We start from the raw sequence: 25,158 nt of genomic DNA, 5'->3' as shown, positions 1-25,158 counted from the left end.
GGCTCTTCATTAGAATACGTGTATCCATACAAGTATATCAATTAATAAAGATAAGATGTTCTACATGACACGAGCATGGGACAAAGAAAAAATTCTGAGTCCCCGACGGGAATTGAACCCATGGCCTCCCAGATACCGGTTGGGCGCTCTAACCAACTGAGCTACGAGAGACTCGTTGTGAGCTGGGCCATTTTACTAGGTTGATATGTGAGTATATCAATTTTGGCTCTCCCCTCCACCACGTCGGGCCAAACATACAAGTCATGTGTTCTGCTGTCAGCGTTGCTTTTAGCATTAATGAAGAAGCTGAATTCACAAAGTGTCCCAACAAATTTTACTGAGATTTTACCATTTACTGATTTAGTTAGGATACCTAAATTATTTACTTCTATGGAACTTAATTTTCATTCGAGGAAACTACTTATTTACATGTATTGAGTAACATCATGTTACTTTGCTTTTGATTAGATTTCAGATCTTTAATTTCCTATTGCAGCTGAATGAGTGATTTTTCCATTTTGTTCAATATTTTGTCATTCAAATAAAAAAAATGCTTTACCATTGTAATTTGCTAAAATGGCATTCATCCAAAATGCAAACAACTAACACATAACATGTACCTTTCTAAAAGTACTTATATTTCGAAGAATATTTTGTTCATCTTATTTTTTGTTGATGTGATATCAAAGCTGTGCTCTTAGAATAATTGCAGGGTGCCCAAACGCTCTTAGGTAAGAAATCGTGTGCCCAGCTCTTAAAAGCTTTCATGGTAGCTAAGTTATACAAGTCGCCCAATGACGAAAGAAAGTCGCCTGCGGCACCCGGCACTGCTAGAGCAAAGCTCTGTGATATTTAATTGGTTGCATGGATTTTGAAGCATGTTTAGCTAATTTCCATTGAGTCCACAACATGCATTGATCAAAAGAGCTTTAAATTTGCATTTTGCACCTAAACTGTCCCCACTGTCATAAACTGTCCCCACTGTCATAGAACAACAGTCCAACTCTGTCTATACTGCCACCATAGGACTATAGAAAGTGTCTAAACTATCGATCAAAACTACTGTCCATAAGCAGGGTTTGACTGTCCTTCTTTGAAGATTCCCAACAGTCTCTATACATATCTAGCCGTTTTTCAATGTTTGGTAAAATTTCATTATAAATAATATAAAACTATAGTTGAACCCAAGGTTTACAATGTAACCACCCCTTCAATATGACTACCTTTTTAGCAGAACCATTATTTTGCCCCAAAAGAAGGTCAAAGTTGTTTTCCTTGTAAGTTTACTTTGTCAGTATGACCATGCTTAGAGCACAAAAAGCTGAATAAAAACCTTTTAGTAACAAAAACAGATGAGTTCACTGTACTTCTAAATGAACTGTCTAAAAGTGTCGTAACATAATTACAGTACCGGTACCTAAGGGATTAGTGCTACTAGATCCTATTCCATAAATACAACCACCCCCCTCCCCTGAACAAGCCATGGTTCTACCCTAGGTGGATTTTTCTTAACCTATTTTAACTTAAATATGCTTGCAACTTCGGGTTGAAACTTTTGACAACATTATTTAGAGTGCTGGCACTTACACTGTAAGTATAGGAACAGCAGATTTGTACAATAGAGACTGTGAATGGCTTTGTTTTATTTAAACGACACTCTTATTGCTTGGGTAAAATACTACTAAAAACTTCATAGATCTATTCTACTGTCAGTAATCAATTGTTTTAACATACTTATGGTAATTATTAATAATATTTTCATAACTAATCTTTTCTTTGTTCTAGTTGTTTCTTATTAAAATACAGCAATATACTTTTTTAGCTGTGCTGGTATGGGAAGAAGCTCCACATCCTCTTTCTTTGCCACATGTGTTTTAATATTTTCACAGCACAAGTCAAGAAGTGAAGGAACTAAAGAAAAAGAAGCAGTCAAACAAAAATTGAATCATTGTTATTAAAATGAGTAATATGATTCTCCTAATTAATGTCATAATTTTGATTAATGTCAACAAGGTGGGTTTCACTTCTAGAAAGCTGAAACCACAAAAATGACTGACTGAGGCAGGGTCCCACTGTAACACTGAATACAAATTTTTATTGTGTTTTTAGTGACATCAAATTTGCTTGCATTTCATGGGAAGTGATAGCTGAATTTGCTTGTGATTGTGTATTTAGACAAGTTGAAAAGAAACAGGGAAAAATATTTCTCCAGACAAGTAGAAAGTTGCCATTGTTCCTTTGACTGACCAAACACACAGGCAAATCCAGCAATCATTAACCAAGAAATTTAAACTTCCTCTTCCATGGTTAATTTAATTTGGGGTCGCATGATTGCAGTGAGGATGAATTGTTCAACAATGACACGAGCATGGGACAAAGGAAAAAATCTGAGTCTCTGACGGGAATCAAACCCATAGTCCATTTTGCAGATACGGTGGCCATATTGATTTTGCCCCCAGGGCATCCTATAATGCTTATTGAAATGATTTATTCTGGGCTATGGCCTCCCTTATGTGGGCGCTATTACCAATTGAGCTATGAGAGACTCGTGGTGAGCTGAGCCATTTACTAGGTAGCTCAGTTGGAAAGACTGACCCAACCTGTATCTGGAAGGCCATGGGTTCAATTCCCGTCTGGGACTCAGATTTTTCTTTGTCCCATGCTTGTATCATTGTTGAACAATTTATCCTCGTTATTTCTCAGCGAGCTTTAAATTTACCATCACTACATACAAGAACCTACTTCTCCAACTTGCCCCCTTCCCGACAACCCACATGTACCCCCCGCCCTACCCCACTACCCTAACCTAGGGAAGCACCCTACACTAACCTCCACACTGTATGATCTGGACTCGTTTTGTTGTTCCATAAACGTCGACAGCCACATAAAGATCCTTGTCAACAGGCACATCAAGAGCACAGGGCCCGAATTTCATGCCATTAACAAAAAAATACAATTCTCCAGTAGGACTGACTTTAACTCCTATACGCGACCCCACATCTGTGGGTTTAAGTTTGCCGTCCAGCGCCTTTTCTCCACAAAACACTGGACTATTGTCTTTATCTCCTGCTTCTTGCCGTTGAAAATTGTGACTTCCATAGTCCTTCAGCTGTTCATCACCTAATGGTTTTTGCATCGTAGACTTGATCGCAAACACCCATGTTCTTCCCATCTGCGCCATATCCGGGAGTAAGTATGGCGGCACGCTTTTAATCGTTTGCGGGTTATGAGTTGTTATTCCGCAGCGGACATGGCCAGACCAATCTTTTTCCTGCTCTTCGATCTCAAAAAGGAATGTCTCACCGAATGTTAACGGGCGATGACTGAATACCACCGCATTAGCAAAGCTTTTGACTCTGGTCGCAGCTGTTTTAGATGGTGAAAGCTGAACATGGGTTCCGTGCCTATCGTGAAAACGCATCATTTTTACGAAGGTTTTCTCGTCTACCGCTATGTCTCCATTAACAAACGTCCTAAGAAGTGCCCAATGCTATCACCAGTGTCATAAAACTTCATTTTTAGAGTTTAAACCTATGAAAATCAGCATCAAAATAAAAGATTAATTTTTCGTGACCCAAATAGTAATCGCTCGAGAAGATTTGTCAGCGGCATCTCATTTATAAGCAGCGCCTTCATGTACTAAGTGTGTGCTAGTCCAATATGGCGGCCCGCTTGCGTGGTTTACAGAAGTTTTTATTTCGACCGTCCTCGTTTTGTTTTTCATCGGTGAGACCTATTCATACAGGAATCATGAATCTAGGGAATCTTGAAAACGACTTTAAAGCTGCAAGTGAAAGGTCAAAGACCCTAAAGCAAGACCCGGGAAATGAACACAAACTAAAGTTGTATGCCTTGTTCAAGCAAGTAAGTTTTAAATTGAGCGTCGCGGTCTCTCAATTTATACGATAATTGACAAAGCTTTAATCTAATAGGGGAATTAAAGTTAAAAATTAAATTTTCATACGTCTGTCCGATATCTCTTGGAGGTTTCATGGAATCCAAGATTGAAAAAAACATTTATATTTGGGAGGAGGGAGGGAGGGGGGCAGGTGGGGGACCTTCTATGGAAATGAGGCCAAGCCTAAGTCAACTGTCCAAATCGTTGCTGATCTGTCAGTGGTATAACCCAAATCCTCATGATTTTGAACAATAGCAGATGTTCGTACCTGCCAACTTTTCCGGTTTTCCTGGGAGTGTCCAAGTTTTTCATCAAATCTCCTGGTGATTTTCGGGTGATTTTTGGAGAGTATTCAGACATTGTCGAAAATGACATTCTTACAATGCAAAGGTTTCTAGACTTCTCCAGATTTTTGTACTCTGGGGGTTGGCAGGTATGGATGTTGGGTAAGAAACAAGTAATGAAATAAAGGTATAAATATTATTATTTCTCCAAGCTGAAATAGCCCTTTGGTTAGCAGTAATATCACACTAAGTTAGGTAGCCTTAGTGGCCCATCAGGCCAGAGTACATCCTGGTTTCTGTAGCATTAAGCAACTAGCTAGGAGTATTTCTTCTCCCCCCTGGATGGGATGCCAGTCCATCCCAGGTTTACTACCCAGCATAAGTTCGCTGGTGGGAGGCGCAGTGGCCTAATGGTTAGCGCGTTCGCCTCCGAGTCGAACGGCCCGGGTTCGAGGCCTGACCGGGGCACTGCGTTGTGTTCTTGGGCAAGACACTTTACTCTCACAGTGCCTCTCTCCACCCAGGTGTATAAATGGGTACCGGCGAATTTACTGCTGGGGGGTAACCCTGCGATGGACTAGCATCCCATCCAGGGGGAAGTAGCAATACTCCTAGTCGCTTAATGCTACGGAAACCGGGATAAGCTCCGGCCTGTATGGGCCACTAGGCTCGTCGAAGCAGACTTTACCTTTTATTTTATAAGTTCGCTGGTACCCATTTATACACTTGGGTGAAGACAGGCATTATGAGAGTGAAGTGTCTTGCCCAAGAGCACAACACAGTGACCCCGGCCAGGGCTCGAACCCGGACTGCTCAATTGGGAATCCAGCAAGCTAACCATTAGGCCACTGCATCTCCCATATCACACTGGTTAACCAAAAATATATAGCAATCAGGTTAACATGAATAGCACTAGTACTCCAGTTAGCACTAAATCTAGCCTGCAGTGCAGGCATTTTCTGTGGGCGCGCGTAGTACTAGTTCGCGATCTAGAAGATTGGCTGCCATGTTGGATTAGGGCAGAGAGAGGTTTGGAAGTGGGGAAAAGCGAGGAAAAAAAAGAGGAAAAGCTCACTGTCTTTTTAGCCTCCTATCCCCAATCCTCTCCCGAGTAAGAATCCAAGATGGCGCCCGATCAAAATGCGTTCGAATATGCTCACTAAATATGCCTGCTTTGCAGGCTACACTAAATCAAGAATGGTTAGATATTTAATAATTTTAAAGGTAACATGAATGTTACAGTTATATTACATGAGTCAGACATTTTGCTTTAATAGACTTGACTCGGGCTGAAGAGATCTTGCAAGAGACCTGTTTGAGCATATACATATACAGTATGTAGATTTTTTACTCTGTTTTTTTGTCCATAGGGTAGTACTGGAAAATGCAATTCCCCCAAGCCTGGAGCATTTGATTTTGTTGCAAAAGCAAAGTGGTCTGCTTGGAATGATTTAGGTGATCTGTCAAAGGTTCGTGTAAAAAAGAATTTTTTTTTTTTTGGGGGGGGGGGGATTTGTTTTTGTAAGTGCAAATGGAACTTGTTATGTTTTTTTCTTGTAAAACAAATCATACTTAGTTCCTTGCCCCAGGGTGGGGGATAGGGCCAGACAATAACGTTCTCCTCTGTCCCTATCTTGGCCACAGCTGCTACAGGGCATGATGTGAGTCCCTGCTCAGCTTGTTCCTTTTCCACTGTTCTTTGCCACGTTTCCCTTGGTCGCACTCATTTCCTTTTCCCGCTTGCTGCCCAGGTTAATGCCCGGTTTTTTATGTTCACAAGAACCTTTTTAATTTTTTTTTAGGATGAAGCACAACAGAAGTACATTGATTATGTAAATGACCTTGCAGGTAATGTTTTTTTTTTCATGACCTTGGTTCAGTAGTAGCACTATGAGATTTTTTTAAAAATATTTTTGTTTAACTATTCCCAGCCCAATTTGGTACCACTGACGAAGGATCAAAGTCATCAACCTCTAATGATAGCCCAGCAGGTGATGTGGGAAGTAAATACAAGGAACTTGTCGTGACATTGGAAAATGGAGTGCAGACAATACGGATGAATAGGCCAGCAAAATATAACGCTATAACCTTGGAGGTAGAGTGTAACATAATAACAATTCTGAGTTATAAACTTAACCCTTTTTTCCTTTTTTTTTGGTTTTTGGTTTTGTGTTGGACCGGATATTTGGGGTCTTTTATAAAAAATTATTTCACTTGCATTTGTTGATAGCCACTTGGCACAGACCTTTAGCTATCAACCATCTCATATCCAAGTGGGCTATAAAATAATGTAAAAGTTAACAAAGAAATGTTCGGTCCATCATGGTTTTCTAACACAGTGAAAACATAATTTCCCTTGTGATAGCAGCATAATATTAACAGCACTAAATGTTTTACAACTTTGCATTGAGTTTTAAAAAAAAAATCTTACTGTTTATGATCACATTTTGTAAGATGTACCAAGAATTCATGACTGCTCTTGACGAGGCTGGGAAAAATGATGCCTGTGTGGTTGCCATGGTAACTGGCACTGGGGATTATTACTGCAGTGGGAACGACCTGAGCAATTTTTCCAGGATTCCACCTGAGGGTCCTCAAAAGATGGCTAATGATGCACGATACACTTTAAGGTGAGTGTTGTGACAGTCAGTATTAAAACTGACACATTCACTAATACTGGCTGATGGTGTCATGAGCATACCGTTGCCCTCTGGTAATGGTTGTCCAAGCCGCCTTGTGCTATAGTAACCAAGAAACCAGAGTTTTTATTGTTTTATTTATTTATTTATTTATTTACTTATTTATTTATTTACTTATTTATTTACTTAATAAAAAATTTGGTTTGTGTCTGATCTTAAAATCAGTGGTAAAAAAACGTAAAAAACTGAATTTTCGTTAACTCTCTGCTACCTTCATCAGAGTTAAAATTGGTTCAGTTTTTGCATAATAAGTTTTTATACACTGCCAGTCTCTAGGGATGTTCCCAATGTTAATAATAATAATAATAATAATAATAATAATAATCGAATGTTTATCCAGGATAGCTCTTCAGTACATGCGTACAGTACATGGGTACAGTTTCATTAAATAAACTTGTGGAAAATGCACATGCTCATTCACACAGTTAATGTCCTGGATAGAGTGTAGCGCTTCTAGGAATAGGCGTTGGCCTATTGTTGACATTTCTTATCATAATAAACTTGTTTTGGCTCAAGAAACCACACAGCCAGAAAACCAAGAAAGTCAAGAGAGTCCAAGGGGTTACGCTTCAATCCCTTACATAAAGGGTGTTTCTGAGAGATCAAATCGAAATCAGATCAAGGAAATTGTGTACAAAGTCAAATGCAAAACATGTGATTTTGCCTATGTGGGAGAGAGCAAAAGATCGTGGAATTCGTGCGGCACAGAGCACAAGCCTGGCACAAGGCTTATGGCACAAGATCTAATAACGAAAGCGCAATAAGATTTCACGCGGAAACAACAGACCATGACATTCATCCGGATTATGTAGAAATTTTAGAAAGAATTGTCAACAATAGGCAACAACGCCTATTCCTAGAAGCACTACATTCTATCCAGGACATTAACTGTGTGAATGAGCATGTGCATTTCCCTTAAGTTTATTTAACATTGGGAACATCCCTAGAGACCGGCGGTGTATAAAAACTTATTATGCAAAAACTGAACCAATTTTAACTCTGATGAAGGTAGCAGAGAGTTACCGAAAATTCAGTTTTATACGTTTTTCTTTACCACCGATTTTAAGATCAGATGCAAACCAAGTTTTTTATTATGTCAAACACTGATCGCCCTAATAACATTTATTTATTTACTTATTTGTTTATTTATTTATTTGAAATACAGTCAACTCTCTCTAAGATGGACACCTTTGGGACTGGCTACAACTGTCCATCTTAGAGAGGTGTCCATCTTATCATGAGTTTAGTTACAGTAAAATGACTGAATAATGGCAGCAACGGGACCAACAGCAGGTGTCCGTTTTACAGAGGTGTCCATTGTATAGAGGTGTCCGTTAACAGAGAGTTGACTGTACTAACATCACTTACAAGACTAACAACAGTTACAATGGAAACCAGAGTTGAGGTCTGGCAGTTGTGGGTCTCCTCAGGCTTGTAACGGCATCCTCCACCCCCTCCCGTGTAATTGCTAATCATTAGAAGATCAAGGGCAGGATGACAAGATTGCTTGCATGAAAGAAATTCTCCCCAAGCACTTACCTTTTTTGATATTTTACATTAAAATAAAAGGTAATGCTGTTAGGTTAAGACTGAATTAAGCCTGCAGTCACCCCATACCATATGTGACTCCCATATTTGGCTTCTGTTAATCATGCATGCATTTTGACGTGTGAACCCTCTTGGTCCGCCTGTTTTCAGATGGCTGCAAGTTGTTGATCTTACTACCAGCAGTAACAAAGTTAATTTCTGGTGTTGGTTAACTAAGCCCCAGGACGAGCCAGCAACAACACATGCATTGCAATACAGGCATGAGGCACCCCTTGGCAAGGCACTATGTGCCAAGGCCCCTCATCCAGTGGCTTTTGTCCAAATGTTACCAGTACATTTCCTGCCAAACATTTTGCCCACATGTGATGAGTCTGTTATTACCCTATTGCATGCCTTATAGTTAGGTAAAGAAAATCATTACAAAAAGTGTCAGTTCTATCTCTTTATAATTATTGCATGACAGGGACTTTGTAGCACACTTCATAGACTTCCCTAAGCCTCTGATTGCTGCCGTTAATGGACCTGCAGTGGGAATACCAGTAACCATTATGGGCCTGTTTGACATGGTCTATGCTTCAGACAAAGCTACATTTCACACACCATTCATGGAGCTGGGACAGAGCCCTGAAGGATGTTCCTCATTTATGTTCCCCAGAATAATGGGGCCTGCTAAGGTACTGAATTACTAATTCTTTTAGTGTGGAGGGGGACAGGAGGGTGGGAGACCGGGAGAAAAGAGAGGCAGGAGAAGAGAGGGTTGGATGCAAGATTCCCAATTTAGCCGGAACCAGGAGAAAGTAAAAAAATATTGCAACATTTTGTTATATTTTACAATAGAAAGGAACAAAGCGGAGGAAACCACTATAGAAAGGAACGAGAGTAAGAGGCGTGGGAAATGAGAGGTTCATACCCTCCTTCCCTCCCACTTATAAGTACCACTTAAGAGTTTACTTATGGCAAGTCTAAAGTAAATGGAGCATCCTGTGCCACATAGAACCTCTTGTATAATACTGGTTCTCTATGTAGTTACAGCTGATCTCTCTACACCTTGTCACTCTGGGGCAGAATTGTAAAGATGTTTCAATAAGAGCAAAAAGAATAGATCATAACAGGGTTGGGATAAAAAAATCTGACCATTGTAGAAAGGTGGCACAAGTTCTTTGCTTTAAACTCTGCTTAATAATAACTATTATTCAAAGATCCCATTCCTATCCTTTGACTTTCCTTGAAAATTGTTCCCCATTTTGCCTGCCTAAGGTCAAAAACTCACCTTTTCAGGAGCCCATTACCCGAAGCGTGCAACTTCCAAACTGCATCTGTGAAACAGCGTTTTCACGAGTAAAGTTATTTTAGATAAGATTTTCCGGTGAATTGGTTTCAAATAGCCAATCACAAGCGATTTTGTAATAGACTGTTGATACTTAACTACAGTACCTCGTCCACCTGGGAAGTTAAAATAGCAGAAACATGCAAGGAAACTTTTTCGGGGTGTTCTGACAGCATTTCAAGCGATGATTTCAGTATTTCCTGGCAAAGTAATAGCGGACTTCATTGGAAGCAGTAATTTTCGCAGGAAAGGCTCATCTAAAAATAACTTTACTTGTGAAATCGCCGTTGCACAAATATATCTGTTTGATTGTGGTTTCCTCTCTTTTAGGCCAATGAGATGCTGCTTGCAGGATGCAAACTGACTGCAGTTGAAGCACGGGACTGTGGTCTGGTTACTGCTGTGTTTCCTCATGACAAATTCTCAGAAGAAGTTCAGAAAAAAGTGCAGGCAATGGCCAAGCTGCCGCCTAAGGTGATCATTGTCTCCCTAGATAAAAAAAACATTTTGATTTCTTTTAATCTGTTTTAATACAAGTAAAGAGGGGCTCCTCCACTATTGCTAGTGGTGCAACCTCGTTCCCAAGGCTTTTTCCCTCGGTTGCTAGAGGTGGTGGCTGCGGGAGGGGGAGAGAAGGAAAGGGGTGACCCTTCTGGGCAATTACTTAAACATCCCCATGATGTCTCTTGGATCTAGCTACAGTAAAAGACGCTGGTATATAGGCAGAAGAGGAGAGGGGTGGTGGCTAAACAATAAAGGGGGAGCTGTACAGATACAAACACAGATAAGTTTCATTGCGAACTTCGAATGGCGAGTCGATTTATGACATGACTGTTGTGCTACCCAGTTTTACCAGAGAACACACAGTACAGCATCTCTAGGTTTTGTATTTTGTTGCAACTCAATTTACTTTGTAGTCACATAGGATACATGTTGCAAGTCAACAATCACTTTGAAAAATAGTAGTTCTTCTCAAATAATAGTGTTCCCACCTCTAATGCCAACATGTAAAGCTCTTACAGCAAATTTTGGTACTCATAATGCTTTCTGCATAATCTTTGCAGGAGAAATCCATCTTTTATTGTTTCATACTGATCTGTCAATTTTGTGTTGCTCGCTTTTCAGTCTCTGCAGTTGTCCAAGCAGTTAATACGTGACTCATTCCGTGATATGCTTCATGACTGCAATGAAAAGGAGGCTGCATTGTTGGAAGAACGCTGGCTTTCGGAAGAATGCATGCAAGCTATTATGAAATTTATGCAAAGAAAAGCCAAACTGTGACTTACACATCCTTATTACATTTTGTTATCCTTTTGTGAGAGTTCTTTAACTCATATAAAATATATAACCCATTTATAGCGGCGATACAACGATCTTTAAGAAGGACTTTAAATAAAAACCGCGCTTGCTCTGGCAGAAAATTGAAAAATCAAATTCCTTCATTATTTTGCTCATTAATAGCTTTTAGGTAGATAAGAAACCTGATGTATTTTGTTCCCCCCAGAAGTCTTCTAATTTCGAGAAAAAAACCAAAGTCAGTTTTCGTGATCGGAGCCTCAAAGTGACACAATTTTCAACCCGAAATTCGCTATCGTTAACTCTCGTCGCGTTCACAAACAAAGCCACATTGAAAACTTTGGATGCTTTCTATCAACAGAGTAACTCTTTTCCATTCGCTAAAATATAATTTCAGGGCTTAAGCAAAACTCTTCGAACTGAAATAATTAAAAAGGTGGGGAATACTTTTCACGATACTAGAAAGTCTAATTAAACGGCAGTTTTCAACGGAATTATTTATTATGTGGTATAACTCTAAATTTTCTCAATTGTCGTTTAAACACACATGTAAATATTTATCTAAGACATACCTGAGAATTGGCTTGGGTTGTTGAAGGCAGCATATTTATCAATGCATCGTAGTCCCACAAAATGTTGTGATATCGATCAAAATAGCCTAACTTACAGCTAAACACTTCTTGGCTTCAAAATGCAACAAAGCAACTGTTAAGCGCGAAATTCCTTTTGCATCTTCATCCTTAGCAATTTTCCTTTATCGTCGTTCTTTTCTCTTGACGAAAGTGTGTACAGAACGCCAGAACGATCAATTTGCTTTCTCAAACTGCGTTGTTGGTGCTGGAGAATTGTTTTGCGTTATTTTAACTCCGTGACATTCTCCACCCCAGAGCTCTTACTGCGCAGACTCACTTACGTCACAATATCGTTTTTCATGTCACGTGTATTATGTCACGTAAGTCACAAATCTAATCTTGTGGCAAAATGGCGAAGAGGTTTTGCGATCAAAATGGACCTTAATTGACCCAGGTTGGCTTTTTTATCTCACTCTTTCGTTGAAAAGGGAATTTTGCAATGGAACATTCGGCAAGGAGAAGGAAAGACGAGCATTTGGGGTTAAAACATTCATTATCGTGGCGTTTGGCAATTAGAAGTGTTTACACAGTTTACGGTCATGCTGTGAAAATTTGCCGAAGTTTGATGCCCTCTAAGTGAGAATCTTTCCAATAACCCGAGCCAATTCTCAGGTATGTTTAATAAGAATATCTGTATGCATGTTTGAGCGAGAATTGAAAAAATTTAATGTTATACCACATGCTAAATACTGCCGTTGAAAATTACTATTTCATTCAAATTTTTGTTATCGTAAAAAGCATTCCTTGTCAGTTCATTTTTTTCAGTTGGAAGAGTTGCGATAAAGCCCTGAAATTATATTCTAGCGAAAGAAAAAGAGTTTTTATGTAGATAGGAAGTGACCAAATTTCTCTGCGCGGTTTTGTAAGCGAACGCGAGGAGTGTTCATAATAGCTAATTTCGGGTTTAAAAGTTAGGAAATTTGTGACTTCGACCACCGAAATCGATTTTCTTTGTTTTCTCAAAATTAGAAGACCTCTAGGGGAAACAAACTACATCAGGTTTCTTATCTACCTTAACGCTAATAATGAGCAAAAAACGAAAAAAAATCGATTATCCAATTTCTGCCCGGAAATCAAATTCTTGCTCGGCCGTTCGTAAAAGTCACTCTTAAATGTTTAACATTGAAAACTTGTGAGCACTTCATTCCATCACAATAAGAACTACCAGTCTAAACTCTAAACTTATATATACAATTTGTACTGGTTATGTTTACTCAAAGAAAAATAAAATAATCCTTAAAAATTTGAACTGTTTTGTTTTAATGACTCGCAGCCCACAGAATAGTTACGTACAATAAGCACAAATAGTGAATTATACATGTAGTAACAACTCCCGTTTAACAATAGTCGAAAGCTGGATCGCTGAAACGTTGTGGCTTTGACTGGCTGCGAAAATCTAGGCATCCATGCGATCTGTGTTCGGCACGGGAGCAAGAAGCGACATTTGAACTGTGGTCGTGGTGTTTTACCGTCGAAAGACCTAGAAATGTGGTGTACGTTGAAGGGAACGGTTAATATTGCACCGCTACACCAATGGGAGAGAGCCATGGGGTTAATTGGCCATTTCCCCGGAACTTATGGCTTGCATGCATAATAAAGTACTATGCAAATGACTTTGAATAGTTACGTACAATAAGCACAAACAGTGAATTATACATGTACTAACAACTCCCGTATAACAATGAAACGAACGAGCGCATTCATAACTTGGCTGCAGGAAGGTACTCCTGGGAATATCCAGGTTTGGTGTACCGCCCTATTTCAGAGCAAAATATTCCATTTTCCATGCCTTTTTGTCCAGACTCGAAGAGCTTTGGGGTGCACAAATACCAGGGAATAGCCAGCCAGGGTTGGGGAATTTCTAACGCAAACTCCAAAGGATCCCGTTCTGAAATGCAATAGTAGTATTAGGGCGCACCGGTTACTCCTCTTTTAGGCAGGGAGCTCTGTGCGAGGACAGGAATAACATTAATGGCGTCACGTCAAAGACTAATGAAATTCCTCCTACTCCTTTTTCCACCTCCACAATTCTATTGTTACCCTGCCACACCACCACCTCCACTTTCACCTCTACCACCAACGCTACATCCACCACCACCACAATTTTAATTAATGTTGCTGTTCTACCATTACCATCATCAACACCACCACAGGGTCGATATGAGGTAGGTAGACGGTCAATGCGGGGTACAGAGGGAGTATAGGCGGGGTACAAAGGAAATACAGGAGCGGTACGACAAGGGTACACGATTAAATTGTAGTGGTGGAGGAGGTGGTGTAGGAGGAGGGGGTCGTAGTGGTGGTGGAGGTGGTTGTAGAAGAGGATAGCAACAGAATGGTGGTGGAAGAGAAGTATGAGCAATTTCATGAGTTCATGACGTCACGCCATTTAATATATTCCTGCCCTCGCTCATGAGATTCCAAAAAAAGACGAGTAACCGGTGCGCCCTATACTACTAATTAACAATAATTAGACTACGAGCCCCAGTTTTCTATGAGCAAATAGTCAACAAGACACAGCCGAGTTGAATATCGCTCAGAGAAAACGAGAGCGAGTAGTCTAAAGAATTGCAGTCCGAAACCTACAATTTTACGCACTTTTAAAGACAAAAATTAAGAAACATTGTCCCTTTATGGCTGGTTCTCATACAATCGCCCGATCGTTCGGATCGCCTCTGTCGCTTCAAAACATTTTTTGCGATCGGGGCGATTATGTGAGAGTTATACGGACGATTGCTAACGTCTGTGGCGATTGGGGCGATCACGATCGCTCGGATCGCCCGTGTTCTATCCATCTAGCTTCTCTTTCCCTTTATCGCCGTAAAACTGCAGTAACTGAGAAGATAAGAGGCCACGAGTTTTTCTCTTTCATTGAAGGCTACCATATTGTGTTGCATCTAGGGCTAAAATGATTGTATTTCGTAGGTTTTCGCTCATACCACCGTACCAGGCGTACCGGGACTAAATTTGTCCACACAGTCGGGAAAATTTAACTTGTCACACAGACGCGAAGATAAAACAGGCCTATTTATATTAAACTAGCCACAAATTATGTACAGTAGACTGCCTTAAGAATATACAGAAGCGGGAAAGTAAACTTATGATACCCCAAAGGAATAAGGGCGGTTGTGCTTGAGGACTCACAGTGAGAATTCGAGAGAATAGAGGTGATAGTTCTCGTCCTCTACATGCACTGACAATGAAGTGATTTCACTTTCATTAACAGCCTCATTGCAGCGGTATAAAACAAAATAATGAAAACCTTATGATTGTCATAAAGGTATTTTATTTCCAGGAATTACTCAACAATTGAAGTTTAATTCCAGCCTGTTACATCAATCATTTGTTCGGAAAGGTTTCTTATTTAGTAGTATGCTTGAGTAAAATCACTTAACATCAAACAAAAAACACACAGCAGCATTGTTGCCAGAGATTTGTATTATGAAATGGTTTTCACAAAAATGTCTGAGGATTCTGCTCATAAGTGTCCACGTAAATAAGGCAGTGTCAACAAGCAGTGGATAAGACAAATAGTACACTTCAAAAATTGTGTTTATATATATCTTTTTGTTCAGTTGGGGAGGGGGAGGTTATTAAATGGGTTGACGTTTATCGAAAGAGACTCTCATACAAAAGGCTATTTGTAAGTGGGGTGGGTATATATTATCAGAAGGGGGTTAATATAGGGAGATGGGGGAGGGGGTATTTACATGTGTCTCTCTAAATAGAGTGGGGTTTATAAAAGGAAGACTTAGTAATGGGGGAAGTTATATCTTTAGATCGGGATAAACGTTTCAAAAGAAGGAATTATTTACAATAAGGTAAGGTTAATTAACTCTGAAATATATATTTTTTGGAATTTTTTAGTGTTTATGTTTTGTATTTTGTTTATATATTTTATATTTTGTATTGAATTTTTTATTTTGATTGTTTATTAGAACCAATTGGGAGACCTGTAGAACAGTTCTTCCTCAAATGGTACCTCGTCATTTGGAGGGAATGTAGGTGGGATAGCATTTGGTTTCACTTTGTAGCTACGAAATCTGATTGGTTTGCCATTAATTTGTGAAGGGAGCGTGTGATTGGCCATTTCTTTAGGTCCGCTGAGGATTCGTTTGATTGTTCGCTCGATGATCTGTAGAATCCTCACAACAGAACAGTAGACAGTGTAAACGAAAACGGCCACCGTGCCTCCAATCATCAGTATGGGGACCAGAACAGCGAGGAAAGGCACCAAAGATACCACAACCACGCTCTGAAATATGGTAAGCGCAGTGACAAAGATGACCACAAAGGATCCGGACACAATTGATAAGAAGGCGAATATGGGAATGAAACCAAGCACTGCGACAACAGCCAGAAATATTCCGATCACAGGATGGTTGGAAATAAACGCTAAGGCTTGTCTGACAAACTTCCGGGCTTGCCTGGCTCTGCGCATGATCATGGCTTGGTAAATGTTGAAGTTCTCCCTGCAAGTCTTCCATTGTTGGTTGATGGCCTGCAAACTTGAAGTCAGCCAACTTGGAAACAAGAAGTCAATATTTTCGATCGAGACCATGGCGAGAAAGAAAAAACTAAGGAAGAGAAAGAAAGACACGTTTAGAATGTGAACAACCATATTTTTTTTGAGAACGTAAGTATGTGGAAAACAAACTGAAACATTTGTAGGATAAATTCAGTCTTTCTTGACGCCAAAAATAAATCAGGAGCATTCGTTGAAGACAAAATAAATGCCATTTTCTTTCGGTGCGCAAAATTTGTAATGCCCTCTTAATGTGGCGTTTTTTTAAAAAAAGAAACTCAATATTAGTTGCATTCCCAGCTTTAAGCGTTTAGTCAGTGTGGTCAGATTCACCTTACCTGTGTATCTAACAGTTCGAGATCTTGATTCTCTTTTTTTCTTAATCGGCGGAGTTTTTTTTTAAAACTTTGCAGTCGAAAACGTTAATTGACTTTATGCCTCTCTTGAGTTTATAACCCTATAAATACCTTTCTTGACTTTATATTTCTCGAAGCAATCGGAGAAAAAATGTAATTACAATACTATGATTCATGACGTACGATTAATTATTACGTCACCATATGGCTGTTCGTTAAGTCACGCGCCCGCAGTTCACTTTCGTTTTGCTTGTGGATAACTTCCGATCCCGTTCCTTTTTTAAAATATAATTTGGTAAACTGTGATTAAGCGTTTATTTATGGATTCGAAAGGAGAGAAAAATGAAGGAAAATGGTAAATGAAAAGAACAACGCTTCAGAAAGTGACTTAACTAAATACAGTATTGTATTTCGCGCGTTTTCTGACCCTTGATGCGCCCGTTTTCTCGCCTTGGATGCGCACGATTTTCTTTCCTTGATATACGTGTTGTCTCACACTTGATGCGCGTGTTTCCCGCCCTTGATGCGCGTGTTTCCCGCCCTTGATGCGCGGGTTTTCCCGCCCTTGATGGGCGTGTTTCTCCACCTTTGATGCGCGCGTTTTCCTAGCCTTGATGCGCGCGTTTTCCAACCCTTGATGCGCGCGTTTTCCAACCCCTGATGCGCGCGTTTTCCCATTCTTTGTGCTCGCGTTTTCCTGCCCTTGATGGTCGTGTTTTCCCATCTTTGATGCGCTCGTTTTCCAACCCTTCATGCGTGCGTTTTCCTACCCTTGATGGTTACAACACAGTATATTTTACTATTTTAAACCTCCCTACAAACTCCCAACAGTGGGCAGTAAATTCTGTCTCAGGGTGGTCGTGGTAGACAGAGGACCAAGGACTCCGCACACGTGTGACAAGACGCAGGAGCATGTCGGAGCAGCATATAGCAGCGACAAAATCATGTGTTGTTCACACTGAGGGGATCGACCTTTTCAAAGGAGTATTTATTTTGTATATTGGTTGCATTCTGAAAGATCTGATCGAGAAAAACCGCTATCAATTTTTTGTTCAAGATCGGTAGTTAAACATGCCAAATAGTCCGACGGCTTAGCTCCTGAATTGAGCGATTTTTGATAGCAGCACCAAACTTTGCAGGATTGCAAGCATTCACATACTAATTAATTCTCGTTATAATGCCAACGCCAATTTCCTATTTTCAGCTAGTAAACAGCAATGAAATTTTCAGCCAAGAGGCGGGCCCCTCCCGAACGAAGTACTTCTTCTTGCGCTTTTGTACACCTTTTATTGTAGGTCTCTCACGATTTATTCGCCGATCCCAGCGTTCGCCGTTCGCTAACAGTTCGTTCCAAATTTTGTACGTGCGACTTGGTATCACTACCTGACATAATAGTATTTGTCTAAAAACCAGGACAAACAAAAATTTCACGAAATTTCATTGATTTTAATAAATTACTGGCGTTTTTCGGGCTTGGTACTATATAGGTGGATTTCCACTGACGCGTGCGTGTTGGTGACCACTTTCAGTGTGCCAAATTTCATGCTTGTATCAAAAAGTGCACAATTCAACCAAAATGTTGCTGCAGTGTGAAAAGTGCTTTTATAGCAACGTTCAGGGGAATCTAGCATTGTAGCACTAAAACTTCAGTTTAACGTTTACAAAAAGCGCGTTTTTTGAGAAAATTCAGCAGTGAAAGGGTTAATATATCGTTACGTTTAGGGACGGACAATTTTTTTTTTTTGGAGGGGGGTATGAAAAATATTGAAAAAAATTGTTGGCGGGGCCTAGAATGACAAAATCAATTGTTTGCAAACCAGAAACCCATTTCTGTGTAAACACGATATGTATAACGAAAAAAAAAATGTTTGCAGAGATGCGTTAGCTAAAAAAAAAGTTTGCAAAGGAAAATTTTTCATATCGCCCCCCTCTCCTCCAAAAAATAAGAAGGGAATTAGAACCTGGAAGGGGCGTTGTGCAAATAAAATTGCAGGGTTTTCTATTTTTTTTTTGAATTTTACGCTAACACAATACATGCCATTCCTATCCAGTGCCTTGCAAACGAGTTGCCATGTATTCTGTAGTTCTGGGTTTGTATAAGAAGGTCGCCGCTTTCTTTAGCGCGAGATTATCAAGGCAATAAAATGACAAGAAATGTCCAATGCATCTTTATTGAACTTTACTGAATCTACTAAATGGAAATTACAGAATGATAAGTGCGTGCGCTGTGTAATATAAAACAAGCTATAATAATTATTGACTCCCACCCCAACAAATTTGAAGTTTTCAAGAATAAAATCTTCTAACTACCAATATAAAAATAACACAGGAGTACAAATAGATGAAATGGATGCAATACATATGCAATGTCAAACTTGTTTAACAAGAGTTATGAGTGAGTTGAATTCGCACAGCAAAGTAAATTTAAATCAAAAGGTTAATTTAAGTGACATCTAGTATTTCATGTCCTAAATCATCAATATCATTCCGTAAACTTTAAATTAAAATAATTTAATTTCAAACTTCTAAAAACCCTAAAACCTTTTAAGCAATTTTCCAATCATTGTTACGTTTGTCAGGGAAGTAAACTGTACTAAAAAGTTAATTCTGTACACGAATGGACTAATGCTTTTCTAAAATGAAATTCTAAAAAGATTGATATTTTACATAATATACTTTTGTAAAATATCTGACTATAAAATCCCAGCTTTGTGAAGCCAGCCACAAGATCAATAACAACTGAGGTCAAAGGACAAGCTAACTACCTCTTTGTAACAGTCACGAAAAACCAAATTCATGTAAAAAAGAGGACTATTTCATTCCAAGCGTTACAAATGTCCTAAGTTCCCCAATTTTCTTTGAAGCCAAAAAACTATAATAATCGTTTATTCTCATAACAGATTGTATACAAGGCTGTGTGCAAACATTATCTAAAACTTTATAACTAAAGTAACATGGTAAGTTTGGGAGTTGCTGGTTGAAACTACTCTTACTAAAACAAAATTAAAAATTTTCAATTTTAAAACATCACTGCAAAATTCCAAAATTGTAAAAACATCACTAGGTAAGGGCAGCACCGTTGACTAACGTTATTAAGATATATATGTAACTATGGAGAGACAACATCTGGAACCCAGTTTGTTTTTAGAGTGTCTAACACTTTATCGTCCCCAAGATATTTTAGAAATAATTTACACTCTTCATTATTGGTGTCTCGGAGAGTTTCTTGATCGGCATGTTTGATAAGAGATTTTGTATCTTGCAGAACCTGAGAATACATAATAACATCAGTGTCAAGTTATTTAAGTTTCATTTATTTCCAGGGAGTAATTCAATGTTCATAACACTGGTAGCTCCCCCTGGGATTATCACCCACCTTGGAGTATCAATTTCCCGATCCCCCCCCCCGTCCAGCTCTTTGGGAGTATTTCACTACATGGACTGGGTTGTTCATAACACAGTTAAGCTAATGCATGGCAAGGGGGCATTTTGAGTTTTCTCACTTTTCAGTGAAGTTCTCTCTTTATATGTAGTCCTTCAGTTTTGACTTTACTAATGTCGAACTTCATAAAGCAGTAGTGGTGAAAAACACTTTCAATCAGGCAAACTAATATCTCGGTTAAGTTTTTATCCTGGATTAGTGCTGATTGGCTCTCGAACAACCAGGCCCTGATGTACATTTCTACCTTACCCGCTGAGAGCTAGTTATAGAATTTACCTTATTAGGCATAGCAGCCATAGTTTTAACTCTGCTGTCGACCTGCTCCATAAAATTTGCAGGTTTCAAGACCTCCATCACAAGGCCATTCTCCCATGCCTCTGTGGCAGCCATTTTGTGGTTTAACAACAACATTGACACAGCCTGTTTGGAAATCATTATAATCACAATACATTATTGTTAACTTGCTGTTATTTGTAATAAATGTTTCCTTACATTTAGTCTTCATTTCCTGTACATGTTTTGACAAAAAGTAGGACTTGAGCCCATGATCCAATGAAAAAGATACCTGGTCAGCGGTCAACTTAAAAACATGTGACCTTTATGAGCTCTGCAGTATGGGCATGTGATACTGGTCAGCAGATACCTTGTTTTGACAGATGTCAATTGACCATAACTGAATGTCCAATATCAAGGATAACCTTCCGTTTTTTGCCTAGCAGTATGCCTATACCTGGAGTATGGCCGCCATGTTGCATGACATACGTAAGCTCTCACAAGCCATGCCCTCAGCCATGATGACCATGAAAAATCAAATGCATGGTTCTCCTATCTCTTTGCATGCATGATTATCCTACTTCTATGGTTATGGGGCTCCGCCCTGCTAAAATCACTTACCCCAGTTCTTCCCAGTAAGGAAGAGAGAAGAGTTGATGAGCATCCTATTGGTGGATGGCCCCACTTGGTAAAACATGTCTGAAAAGTTGCCTGAAAATAGAAAATTCAAATATTACCCTTTATTATTATTATTATTATTATTATTATTATTATTATTATTATTATTATTATTAATATTATTTCAATTTTAAATTTACACGGCCTTGCAGCATTATGGCCGGTAGTTTGGACTGAGCCCCAACAAATGGCCTAAGGGGAACCCAGTGTTCAAATTTCTAAAAAAAATTAAAAATCCTTTTGCAGTTCCATGGCCTTTCTCAAGATCCTTGCTGATCCCAAAAGAGCAGTCTTCTGTATCATCTCCACCTGCATACCGACCCCAATCATTTTCAGATATTCAGGAAGTATGTTAGCAAGAATTTCACAAACCTTATTGCTAGCGTACACCACATCACACAAAGTCAGCAGGGCTGTACCAAATCCTAATGTGTTTCCATTTACAGCTGCAACAAGAACTTTTGGGAAACTGATCAACAGCTCAACCAAAAGTCTGTAGAAAAAATGACAAACAATAAGGATTTTTAGTACAATGCCCAGGGGGGGGGGGGGGTACTCCGGCTTGTAAATGACGGGGATGATCGAATGGAGGCAAAAGTCAGGACCCAAAATAATCCTTAAGTCTTCCGACATTACCCAAAAAAATCCCTGGACCAAAAATAGCCCCCCAAAAATCCCCTGTCAAATTACCTCTAAATTGCCAGAAGGGGCAAAAATATAACACAAAGAAAATCATAAAAAATTGAACGCTCGTGTTGGTTTATTCATCATACCATAAATACGCCAAGGCCGCGCCAAGGCACTTCAGTTTGTTTTTAATACCCCCAAAAATCCCCTATTTATCGATATTTAAATCAAGTCACCCAAAAAAAAACTTGCCAAATTTTGCAACCCAAAAAAATCCCAGAATCGAAAATTTCAAACCCAAAAAAATCCTTCGATCATCCCCGTCATTTACAAGCCGTAGTACCCCCCTGGGGTACAATGCTGGTAGATATATTCTTATAAAAACTTTCCAATATTTATGAATAGTATTTGTTGGCTGGACAAAAAAACAAGATATATCCTTTTCAAGACATGTCAATCTTCTCCAATTTTTGCCATTTGTTAGGGACAGTTTGTTGTCCTGCGCCCCTCCGTACCCCCCTTGTGCGGGTCACAATGTGCTCTTCGCAGTTTGTGTGTGCGAAGCGCTTCGTAAAGGCTTGATAGTTTGATCGCTTTTCTTTTGTTTATTTGCCATTGATGTTCGATATGAGGCCAGAAGATGCCCAAAAATATCTGTACCGACGTGCGTGTAACAGATGAAACATCTTTCAGTGCCCAAAGTTTGTCTTGTGGTTTTATGTACTTCTCTATTGCATTCTAGTTAACATGATCTTGTTTTATCAATCATTTGAACTGACGATTTGCTTTTGTTGGGTTCAAAAGTGATTCCAAGTTATTCCAGGGACTAATACGATGTTATGTAAATGGTATGACTTGTGCATTTGTAGCAGTTCAAAAAGCAGCTGCTTGTGAAATGGCCTACAAGGATGTTTGTGAACTTAAATTTACATAATTTGCTCACTTGAATTTTTCCACCATTCTTTTGGCCTCTTGCCGCTGATGTGTCATAACCAACTGCTGGTAGTCCAGACCACTGCAGAAGTTGTCCCCCGCTCCTGTTAGTACGACGACACTGACATGCTCTTCCTTGGATGCTTCATGAAGAAAACCAGCAAGCTGTTCACACATCTAAGAATTGGAAAAGATGTACAATTTGATTACAATTTTTAAGCTGGTAGCCTAATGGTTAGCGTGATGGTCTCCGGATTGAGCGTTTGGGCTTGAGCCCTGGCCAGGGTCATAAGCATTGTGTTCTTGGACAAGACACTTAACTCTTATAGTGTCTCTCTCCACCCAGGTGTATAAATGGTACTGGCAAAATAATGCAGGGGGTAATCCTGTGACGGACTAGCATCCCATCGAGCAATAGTTGCCCTCAAGATGCAAACCAATATTAACTGTCACAAGCTACTTGTATGTCTGTACAATTTATACATTCTCAGGTTATTTGATCATTCAAAAATTGTAATAAAAAAAAACCTCGGTAGTCAAGGAATTTTTCTTTCTTTCACTGCACAAGGTGATTTTCCAGACACTTCCTTCCTTCAGGACGGACACACACTCATCTAGGACACCATGTGTACGGGTGGTGCGTGTTAACCTTGAAACTTCATCATCATCCATCGCTAACATGAGTGACTTAGTCAAACCATTCTTTCCTGGTCGACCTGGGGACTTTTTTCCTCCTTTCTTCAAAGTGCCCTTTGTAGGGCTTAGACAAGAAAGTTCAGAGAGAAGAGCTTTTTCAATAATCTGTCCATTGAGTGGACTTGACCGAAGTTTTTTGGCTTCTTGATCAAACACTTCACACGAGTCTTGGAGTTGTGATCTTTTCTTTCCTCTTCCTCGTCCTCTTTGGTATTTTTTAAGTTCTTTTGTCATGCTTTTGACTTTCAAGATTTCATCAACCATTTCCTTGTTTGCAAGACCTCTAAGCTTCCTCTTGTCGAGATCAGTGACTTTTCTTAACTGCCGCATTTCAGGCTTGCTTGATTCCAAATGAGTAACACAACTTGCATTTATTCCTGAAAAAAAAAATATCAAAAAATGGTTACAGACTCCTGGTTTTGCCTGCATAGGCAATAGCTGGGAGTATTTTGTGAATGCTTTCGACAGCAGAGCCATGAACTTTCTCCTCGCAGCTTTGTGTTTAAAGCTCTCCTGAAGCAAAAGCACTCACACATGAGTGAAGACTTTTGACGTACAAGATTAGTGTGCAACATTACTTACCATATTTATTGGATTAAGCGTCCTGGGCGCTTATTAAACTTTTGGACCTTGAGAGTGGGTGCATATTTGAGGTGGGCACTTATTAAATTTTCACCATTTCTCACAAGTAGTAAGTTTATTTTTCAACAAAACAATGAATAATAAAACATGAAGATGTACCAAAATGGAATTTTAACTGTTCGTTAAAAGTGTCTGTAAAATACTGAGAAAACTTGGTCTTTGGCGAAGTCTCTTAGTACTAGTACCTAGTCAATTTCAATCTCAATTTCAATACTTATCAAAGTACTCCTCTTGTGCACTTCAGCACTTTTTGAACGGGGTGGGTGCTTATTTGAGGCTGGACGCTGATTAACTTTTCCTATCTAAAAGGGCTGACATTTCAGACTATCAAGGTGGGCACTTATTGGAGGTTGGCGCTTTATCAAATAAATATGTTAAATGGTTCTTTAATGAATTTTAACTCAATCTAAATACCTGGCATTGGGAATGACTTTGCCATAAACTCTGTCACAGTGTGAAGGCAAGGGAGTAGATTTTCAACAGGTTCCCAGGTGCTGTAAAGAGGGTCGTAATTTTTCCAGTGGACAAGGTATTCTTCTTTTCCTGATGATGTTTTGCGCCTTCCTATTACTTTTTCAACCTGTAAAGAAAATTATAGAACAAAGGTAAGCTTATATAAACTTGAATACAGTGAAGTTTACAAGAAACAATTTATTGAACAGTACTTTTTTCACCTCATTTTATATTTATATGAAAGTACAACTCGGTTGCCTGTGGGCAGATTACCATAAAGATTTGAGATGCCTTTTGTATGTTTGAATCATTTAAATGATCTTGAATGATAAAATCTGTCAGATTACAACTGTATTCAAAACAAAAACCGCACGTGGTGCGGATAGCATGACCGAACAAAAAATGTCGATTTCGGTCACCTAGAAATGAACGCAATATATATGTACCTCTTAAAGAGAGCGAACGGGTTAATGCAATTGATTTTAGGCAGCAGAAGTGAAGCAAAGTTTTCTTTAAAGAGGCACCAAGTTAACTGGGGCAATTATGCCTAAAGTGAAAATGACGTTTACAATGAATGAATAAACTTTGAAGAATACAAAATACAACAAAATAAGCCACGAACATTACCTCTAGAATATTTCAATCTAGTCTTTAAGTATTACTGCCTTAGTATAGAGAGCTACTCTTAGATCAGTCGATAAAGACAGCAGGATTTAACGAGTTTTTGTGCGATAAAATTGTGACACTCACCTCATAAATGCCATCGGCCATGTTGCGCAGTCTCCGTTGAACTTGCGCGCCAAAATTACACGCACGCGCTAAAACATTTGTTCGATATAACGCCGAGTT

General features: G+C 39.3%; 5 protein-coding genes across 7 annotated transcripts in view; 1 reads left to right on the top strand and 4 right to left on the bottom strand.

The window, feature by feature from the left end:
• LOC144651269 (leucine-rich repeat-containing protein 69-like) overlaps positions 1-25,158 on the bottom strand; it is a 204,359-nt gene that overhangs the window by 33,323 nt on the left and 145,878 nt on the right. The window lies entirely within an intron of this gene.
• LOC144651311 (neuralized-like protein 2) lies at positions 1,779-3,585 on the bottom strand. The gene is made up of 2 exons (XM_078511256.1): positions 2,830-3,585; positions 1,779-1,911 (listed from the first exon to the last, which is right to left on the bottom strand). Exons 1-2 carry the CDS (start codon positions 3,422-3,424, stop codon positions 1,796-1,798), a joined length of 711 nt encoding a protein of 236 aa, XP_078367382.1. The 5' UTR covers positions 3,425-3,585; the 3' UTR covers positions 1,779-1,795.
• On the top strand, positions 3,635-12,934 carry LOC144651255 (enoyl-CoA delta isomerase 2-like). The gene is made up of 9 exons (XM_078511191.1): positions 3,635-3,864; positions 5,553-5,651; positions 5,985-6,030; positions 6,114-6,277; positions 6,637-6,812; positions 8,893-9,103; positions 10,087-10,230; positions 10,882-11,130; positions 12,791-12,934. The coding sequence occupies exons 1-8, from the start codon at positions 3,661-3,663 to the stop codon at positions 11,035-11,037; spliced, it is 1,200 nt and encodes a 399-aa protein (XP_078367317.1). The 5' UTR covers positions 3,635-3,660; the 3' UTR covers positions 11,038-11,130; positions 12,791-12,934.
• On the bottom strand, positions 14,960-16,712 carry LOC144652093 (uncharacterized). Its single transcript, XM_078512125.1, has 2 exons — positions 16,548-16,712; positions 14,960-16,261 (listed from the first exon to the last, which is right to left on the bottom strand). The coding sequence occupies exon 2, from the start codon at positions 16,243-16,245 to the stop codon at positions 15,619-15,621; it is 627 nt and encodes a 208-aa protein (XP_078368251.1). The 5' UTR covers positions 16,246-16,261; positions 16,548-16,712; the 3' UTR covers positions 14,960-15,618.
• Positions 18,721-25,150, bottom strand: LOC144649144 (enoyl-CoA delta isomerase 3, peroxisomal-like). Of its 3 annotated transcripts, none has more exons than XM_078508598.1 (8): positions 25,060-25,150; positions 24,271-24,436; positions 23,047-23,591; positions 22,529-22,695; positions 21,331-21,451; positions 20,902-20,991; positions 20,284-20,427; positions 18,721-19,833 (listed from the first exon to the last, which is right to left on the bottom strand). In XM_078508598.1, the coding sequence occupies exons 1-8, from the start codon at positions 25,078-25,080 to the stop codon at positions 19,675-19,677; spliced, it is 1,413 nt and encodes a 470-aa protein (XP_078364724.1). In that variant the 5' UTR covers positions 25,081-25,150; the 3' UTR covers positions 18,721-19,674. The 3 variants fall into 3 exon arrangements, with proteins under 3 accessions (XP_078364724.1, XP_078364725.1, XP_078364726.1); XM_078508599.1 differs by having other exon boundaries at positions 24,937-25,064; XM_078508600.1 differs by lacking the exon at positions 25,060-25,150 and adding an exon at positions 24,756-24,841.

Source organism: Oculina patagonica, chromosome 4 (genome assembly GCF_052425735.1).
Source record: "Oculina patagonica isolate OP01 chromosome 4, crgOcupat, whole genome shotgun sequence".
In the NCBI taxonomy this organism is placed as follows: Eukaryota; Metazoa; Cnidaria; class Anthozoa; order Scleractinia; family Oculinidae; genus Oculina; species Oculina patagonica.
Note: the sequence above shows the minus strand (reverse complement) of the source record. Positions and strands in the feature narration are given on the sequence as shown.